At 43.6% G+C, this 8,380-nt stretch overlaps 1 protein-coding gene across 1 annotated transcript in view; it reads left to right on the forward strand.

The window, feature by feature from the left end:
* The first annotated feature begins 1,854 nt into the window (after positions 1–1,854).
* The window catches only part of LOC120524838 (phosphatidylinositol 5-phosphate 4-kinase type-2 gamma-like), a 52,825-nt gene continuing 46,299 nt past the window's right edge, over positions 1,855–8,380 (forward strand). Inside the window, exons 1-4 of the mRNA XM_039746619.1 lie at positions 1,855–2,279; positions 5,298–5,395; positions 5,658–5,754; positions 5,862–6,011. Of these exons, the coding sequence (XP_039602553.1) occupies positions 2,133–2,279; positions 5,298–5,395; positions 5,658–5,754; positions 5,862–6,011 (492 nt within the window). The 5' untranslated portion in view covers positions 1,855–2,132. The remainder of the gene's footprint in view (positions 2,280–5,297; positions 5,396–5,657; positions 5,755–5,861; positions 6,012–8,380) is intronic.

An 8,380-nucleotide genomic window follows, 5' to 3' on the forward strand; every position in this document is an offset into this window, starting at 1 on the left:
CGATCCCCAAAGGCACAGCTCAGTACGCTGTGGGGGACACTGGGTGGGGGGCCAGAACTGAGGAAAGGAAACATGCAGCCAAAGTACAGAGAGGTCACGGAAGAACAAAGCTCAAGAGTTCACGGCATCTCAGACTTCTCATCCACTCGAATTGAGCTTGAGAAGATCTGCCAGGAAGAATGGGATGAACTGCCCAAATCCAGGCATGTTATAAGCTGTAAAGCTTATAAAGACTCACCAAGGAGTCGCAAAGCTGCAACTGCTTCTACAAAGTGCCGAATTAAAGGTCTGACGACTTCTAGGAATGAGGAGTTACACTTATTGTTTGCAAACTAATTCTGAAAGTGTGTTTTCACCTTGTTGAGAGCAGACTGATGGGCAAAAATGTCCTTATAAGATTAAATATACAACATAATAAAGGGTCTGAAGACTTTCTGAATCCACAATAGGTAAAGATCATTCTACCACATTACTCTGAGTTCAGAATAAAAGAAAAACAAAAATACCAGCTGATCAAGCAGTCCGATCAATCAGAAGGAAGACTGACCGCTAGATTTGGGAAACTGGAAATGAAAACCTGCAGCTATGGTGGGACCCCAGCACTGAACTTGAGAGCCCCTGATCTAGCGCTGAAGTGATCAGTGTGTCAGCGTCACTGATGTCTGCTTAACGTAAATAGTTCTGATATCAATACATTAGATACATAGACAGATAGAGAGCTAGATGAAAGGCACTATATAATAGAGAGACAGACAGATAGACTGGGAAAGACACTATATAATAGATAGACAGATAGATAGATAGATGAACGGCACTATATGATAGATAGATAGATAGATAGATAGATGAACGGCACTATATAATAGATAGATAGATAGATAGGAAAGGCACTATATAATAGATAGATAGATATGAAAGGCACGATATGATAGATAGATAGATGGTGGTCCAGATCTAATTATGCAGATCCAGATCATCTGGATGACTTTGATTTATGCGGGGACGATTCCAGTTCAGCGCCAAGACGATTCTTCATGTCGTCAGTTCGCATACTTCTCGATGGTCCGGGATTTTTCAGGTGATTTTCTATGTAATAAACTTAATAAGTTATAGCGTAATGAAAATTGCATAATTAGATCTGGACCACCCCATAGATAGACAGATGAAAGGCACTACTGTATATGATAGATAGATAGATGAAAGGCATTATAGAGATAGATTGATATGTAACAATATAATAAACAGAATGAAAGATCAATAAGAAAAGCACCATATTTTTGATAAATATTCAAATCTTTATTTGTCCCAAGAAATAAAAATAAGCAAATCCAAAATGTGTTTTAGAACCAAGCCGCCGATCAGGGCGATGTTATGTTGAACATGTATACTAAACGGCGCCCTTCCACAGAAATGCGAATACTGGCCTTGAGATTCGATTTGGATTACGGGCCAGTCGCACGTTCGCCGTATGACGTAACTGGCACAGTTGCTGCTGACGTTACGTTGGGTTTGGAATGCCACCGGCCCCGTCCTCATTACTTTCTCAAGGGAAGGCCCTCGCCGCGAGCTACACATCTGCACGTACTGTAAGTCGGTCACGGCGTCTGAAACACCAAACGAGAATGCAGCTTCGCGATATTTAAAGACATTGATTCCCACAAACAACTTCATAATCGGTCATTTACAAATCCTTTCCTAACGTAAGAGAAATTTATTATACAATCTGAAAACGCCGGCAGCTACAACTAAAACGCTCAGTCAACAGGGCGTCGCTGCTAAAAGATGCTGCTGTGTTAGTCACGCCCCATCGTGATGTCACCACCGTGCCCATTTAAAAGACGGGGGTCGACGCCGGAGCCTTAATAAGCAAGCGGAAGTGTTCCGCCTCACGTGACAAGGGTATCTGGATGGTGGCGGTGGTGTCCTATGACACGTGACGTGGTGCGCTCTCGCTGCTCACCTGGCGAGTCCCTAGGCACGTGACCAGCTCCAGGTGTGCGTGTGTGTGCGCGCTGAGGCGGCGCCTGCCAGGAGGCGTGGTCAACAACGCTCGAGCCGCTGAACGGAAATTAAAATAAACAAACGTAACAAGCGGAGAGTCGGCACTGAAGGACTGCAACTTCAGCGTGGGAATGGCGTCTTCCAACAACTCGAGTGCGGTGCTGCTACAGGCGTCCAAGACCAAGACAAAGAAAAAACATTTTGTCCAGCAGAAGGTGAAGGTGTTCCGGTCGAGTGATCCTCTGCTTAGTGTGTTCATGTGGGGTGTGAGCCACTCGGTAAGTCCATTTGCAGTTTGTTTGGAAGGAAGGGTGGGTAGGTTGGGGTCCGGCAGTCAAAAAGTCCACTTTGGGTCTAGCGTGTGGGTGTTCAGCTGTTGGCCGACCTTCACTTGCGCCCAGATTTTCATTTCTGAAAGGTTAAATAAAAAATGCGCTTTTGTGTTTGACTCAGCATCTTCTGTCAGGTTTAGTGCGTGGATGACGAGTTTACGTGGGTGAACGTTTAGAGCAACTGCCCAGGTGTTCTCACAGACTGTCCACTTTACCTTATGGGCGCCCCCGGGCTGGCCAGCTGCTTAGTCAACTTGTAGAAGACCCTTTGTGTAAAGTCCAGAGGCTTTGTGCAGTTGTGGTCACTTTTGCCTTCTTTGGAGAGAGCCTGTCCTTAATTTATGAAATGGGACTCGGTCATCTTTGGGGTTTGTGATTTTGAAAGTTACTTTATAAAATGGATAAAGCCAATTTAAACTGAACAAGTACAGTGCAGGCCCCCTGTCTCAAAACAATATGGAGCCTTGTATGTTGGCAGTTGGTCAGCAGTTACTCTTATTTGTATTTCACCCCCACCCCAAATTCTGCACTGTGTAACTCATGAGCCTCATACTTGTAAAGACGCACACTGTTAGGGGATTGTAACATGAGAAGGATTAAAGACCCCTGGCTTAGCATTTTTATTGATGGAGGAGAAAGGGGGTTATTTATTATGCACTTTACTCGGAGGGTACATTTTGCGTTCAGTTTAAGATTTCCATGGGGTCTCTTTGAATTCTCTACTTTAGACAAGGGCCTGTGGATGATCAGCAAGTCTCCAAAGGGCTCAGTTTTACAAACTAATAACACAAACTAGTCTCGTATATGGGGGCGCTATACAAGAAAGGGCAGAGCAGACACTTTGTTTTCTGAGGAGACTGCCTTCCTTTAATAGAAAAGACAGCTGTCATTACCTACAACTCTGTCAGGGCCAGTGTGGTGGGCTGGGCTGGTAAACATGACTTCAGAGGAGGCCCACCGAATCCAAAAACTAATTAAAAGGGCAGGTTCTGTTATGGGACGCACTGTGAACCCTGCGGAGTTCTAAGTGGAGGAGAGGACTAAAACTGAACTGAGTGCCTTTATCAACAATGCTGCACATCCTCTCTCTATGATACACTAATATTGAGGGCTTTCAGCCAACAAATCGTTCAGCAGAATTGTGTCGAGAGACGTCACTGGGGGCTCCTTTATTGCAATGGCAATATGTCTGTATAACGCCTCACTGGGACTGCCAAGGCAGAAGTTTTCTTCCTTTTTCGTCCTCATGGTGTGTCTTCAGACTGTTGTGCATTTCATTCATTCGTTCATTTATTTTCTGAGACCTGGTTGTGGTACCAACAGTCTTAGCAGTGAGGTCCATACGGCTCTGTCCCCATCTACACTTATCAACTCATACAGTGGGATCCCAAGGTGTTCCCAGACGATCTAGGAGATCTAAACCTCTCAGCAAATTTTGGGTCTTACCTGGGGTCTCCTCCCTGCTGATGTTGAATGTAAAACCTCAGATTGATGGGAATGGCACTATATAACAGAGACTACAGATATCCATCTATCTAGACTTGTTATATAGTGCCTTTCACCTCAATGGCTTGTCTGTTATGTAGTGCCTTTCACAACTATGCATGTGTGATGTAGTGCATTTCACATCTATCTGAGTTGTCTATTATATAGTGCCTTTCACATCTATGAATAATCTATTATGCAGTGCCTTTCACTTCTACCTATGACTTTTCTGTCCATTATATAGTGTCTTTCACATCTATCTATGACGTGTGTATCCATTATATAGTGCCTTTCACATACAATACAATGCAGTTCATTTTTGTATAGCCCAAAATCACACAGGAAGTGCCGCAATGGGCTTTAACAGGGCCTGCCTCTTGACAGCCCCCCAGCCTTGACTCTCTGAGAAGACAAGGAAAAACTCCCAAAAAAGCCTTGTAGGGAAAAATTGAAGAAACCTCGGGAAAGGCAGTTCAAAGAGAGACCCCTTTCCAGGTAGGTTGGGCGTGCAGTGGGTGTCAAAAGAAGGGGGTCATTTTAATACAATACAATACACAGAACAGAACAAATCCTTAATACAGCAAAAAAAATAAAAATTTTAGAAGTATGGAGCAGAATTTAACAGTAGATGATATCCCATAATAAGATTTGGATATTTTTAGAGTCCTGGAGACCTCATCCATCAAGCTGCCTCCGCCATTTGGCTATTCCATGGCTGAAACAGTGCTGGGCCAGCCAATCCGATGAAAGGATCCCTCTTTCCCACGATTCCTGCGATCCTCCATCAGGGGTGACTTTACCTTAGGCAGGCAAACAACTTGGCAGGTGGGCCGTGGCACCAGTTGGCACATTTGAGTACCGAGAACAGAAACAAAATAGGTGAGGGTTAGTAACCAATTCTAACTATCATGTTACTTCTGTTTTAGTGTTAATGACTAACCACAGAGATGCAGTCTGTTCAGTTAATCAGCAGCTCTAGTCAGGGTGTGCTAAGCTGAAGTAGTGAGTCTTCAGCTGGGATTTAAAGGCTGAGACTGAAGGGGCATCTCTTATAGAAGCAGCACATCTGTCTGTGATTTGTGTATAGATTATATAGTGCCTTTCACATCTACCTATGACTCATCTGTCCATTATATAGTGCCTTTCACATCTATCTTTGAATCATCTATTATGTAATGTCTTTCACAACTATGTATGTTATATAGTGCCTTTCACATCTATCTATCTATCAGCCTCCTGTAAAAAAGGGTACAAATAAAGCTCTGTCTATCTTTTTATTGTATAGTGTCTTTCACGTCTGTCTCTCTCGGTCTCTGGTGTTGTCATCCCCTTGATGTGCTCACACGAGGGGCTCCTGAAGCGTTATAATTTCCATCCTACCCTCCTGCATTGTACCTCCTTCAATTGCAGAGGTGGCTGCCCAAGGCTGTGGGTCTTCTGAAATGTCTGACTTGTAGTTTTTACTGCCTGTCCCCCCAGATCAACGAGCTGAACCAGGTTCCAGTGCCTGTGATGCTTCTGCCTGACGACTTTAAGGCCAACAGCAAGATCAAAGTGAACAACCATCTTTTCAATAAGTAAGTTCATACTTGTGGTGGTCTTTGGTGGATTAGTCCTGTTCTTCCATAGCCCATAATCCTTTAATACTTTAAGGAATTTAGGAATGGACTTTCAGTGGTGCCTAGAAGGAGAAATTTCCTGAAGCTCTGCCAGAGTAGATTTACTTCCACACACACACACAGACACACGTAGGCTGCCCAAGGAGAGTAGAACTGTCCATGTGGGGTCTTTCTGACCTTAATGTTTTGATATCTGTATCCCTGTTCGATTTTTTTTTAGGGAGAACCTCCCTGGGCACTTCAAGTTTAAGGAGTATTGTCCCCAGGTCTTCAGAAATCTTAGAGAACGCTTTGAAATCGATGACCAGGACTACCAGGTGCAGTGTGATGTGATGTGGTGTGGTGTGGTGGTGGGGGACTAGGAGAGATGGGATTAAGGAAGACTTTTTGAGCTTCTGATCTTGATGTTTCTTTATCCTTGCAGGCCTCCCTGATACGTTGCCCCCCCTTTTCTGCCTCTAATGGCCACGGAGAGGGGCTGTTCCTCACGTCCTTTGACAAGACCCTGGTGATTAAGCAGATTTCCAGTGAAGACGTGGCTGATATGCACAGCATCCTGTCTGACTATCATCAGGTGGGTGTCATGGATTTCTTAAGGCTGTCTAATTACTGGACTGTATTCAAGCGTGTGTTACAGTTGGAGTGTTCAACACACTCGGCTTTGCCCTGCTCCTGTGGCACTTTATTTGGCTTGCCCTCTAACTTGGCCATATTTTATAAGTACTTCGGGGTCCACATCAGTGACAGGAGGGATTGGTCTGGGAGCGTTTCTTTAATGTGGGTAGCGACATCCTTCACATCTACAACTCTATGATGGCCAAGGTGGCGTGCTGGGCTGGTAATGTCACTTCAGAAAGAGGCCCACCAAATTAACAAGCTAATTAAAAGGGCAGGCTCTATTATAGGATGCCCCTGGACCACCCTGGAAGTCATAGAGCAGGAGAGAATGAAGACAAAACTGAGTGCCATTATGAACAATGCTGCACATCCTCACTCTGACACACTGAGAACTTGAACACTAGAATCCCTGAAGCCTATGATAATATTCGTAATGCTGGGTCACCTGAAATTCCCTTGTGCCTCCTCATCAGCATTTTTGTTTTGCCCCACTGAGGCAGCTTAAGCCAAGTGAGACGCAAACTTCTCGGAGCTCAAGTCTCTTTATCTGGGAGTGAGGTGTCTGGAGTTGTGTAGGGTAAATAGTATATCGTTATTTGGAACTTGCTGTCCTCTGCGGCTGTGCCCCTCACGTAATGGTGAAACAGGACAGTGAGGAGGGCCCCGCCCGGCTACCCACTCCTGATGTCCCGCTTCCTCCTCCTCTCGGTCTTGGATTAGCGCAAATATATTGCTTCTGCAAGGGAACTGTGCCTCTCACCGTGATGAGAGAAGTCTCGCAATCAACCAAAATGTTCAAGCAAACTCTAGAAACAAACCCGATCTAAATCCGTTAAGTAGTTCTCTCGTGAAGAGCGGACAGACATATAGACGTTTGGTTCTATCTGTCTCGATATCTCTCTGCCGTGATATCTTTTTCTGTAGATATATATCGAGATATATCTTTCTATTATAAAGGGACATCCTGAGATGAGACTTTTCAGAGGGATAATTTCAAGTTACAACCGCGCCCACGGTCCTCTCGTTGGTTTGAATGCTTTTGTCAGTAAATTGTACATTTTTTACGTTTTCCTCATTTTAATACAAGACATACAATCTATTCACTGCCATTGATGTAGTCCTTTTCTGGACAATAATTTTCTACGTTTTATATGAAACGTCAACAACTAAGCAAAGAAGAAAGGGCAGCATGTCGAAAAGAGGCCCAAAAGCGTTAGAGAGAAAAGAATTCAAAACAAGAACAATAATAATCTTAAGTGTAAATTCGGAAAATAAGGAAGTAATCAGCCTGGACCAAGTGGAATGGAAAACCTAGCAGGCTCAAGCCGGGTGAGAAATAAAAGACAAAGAGTAGATAACAAAGTAGAACGTCGTAAAGAATTGACAAACGGCACGATACACATGCAGAGCAGGTTGGGGATGATTGGAGTAGGAAAATTAAAAAAATCTCAAAATAATGATCGTAAAGGTCGCATTAGCGCAAACAAATGAAAATTATTACTCGATGAAATAACGGAACAGTGAAAAAGAGATCGAATATATATGGATATCGCTGATATGACCGAAGTATGTAGATATTGTAAGGCTTTAAACTTTCAGTCTGAGACTTGTAGATCGTCTAATTCGTGTTGCCATCACGGAAAAGTAGTGTTTCCTCTCAATGAAGAGGCGTATCTGTGAGAAATAAAAGATTTATTTGGTGAAAGTGAAATGCACAAACACTACAGGCAAAATATATATAAATAGGTCTATAAATATAATATAATCTATTATAAAAAATCCTGGAGAGAAACAGTAGGGCGAGAAGACATGATGTTCACGTTAAGATCACGGAAGACACTTAAAAGACCCGCAAGACCTTAAACATGAGACTTGGTGCCAAGAGATTGACCCAGGACCGTCTCGCGATGACGTAGAACATGAGATTCTTGCAAGACACACCCTACTTACAACCAAATAAGAGCAAAGGCAGCCAGCAACACACACGGAACACACAGATTCAGGGCTCTACGCGCATATAAAGTGTATAAGGACAATACGTTATAAATGAAACGTAGACGACTAAGCGAAGAAGATAGCAGTGCGGAGAACAGAGACTCAGAAGCGTTGGAGAGACAAAAAAGAGAGAATAATCTAGGTGCAAATTCAGAAAATAAGGAAAGTAATAATCAGCCCAGAACAAGTGGAATTGTGGGTAGCGGGTCCAATCCAGACGTTGGCGCTAAACACATGCAGAGCAGGTTAGAGATTAGAAAAGCAGTGGAATTCGAAAGGCGCGATACACGTGGAGAAAGTTAAAGAATGTGAAAGTAGGAAAATTAGAAA

Source organism: Polypterus senegalus, chromosome 3 (genome assembly GCF_016835505.1).
Source record: "Polypterus senegalus isolate Bchr_013 chromosome 3, ASM1683550v1, whole genome shotgun sequence".
Taxonomy (NCBI): domain Eukaryota; kingdom Metazoa; phylum Chordata; class Cladistia; order Polypteriformes; family Polypteridae; genus Polypterus; species Polypterus senegalus.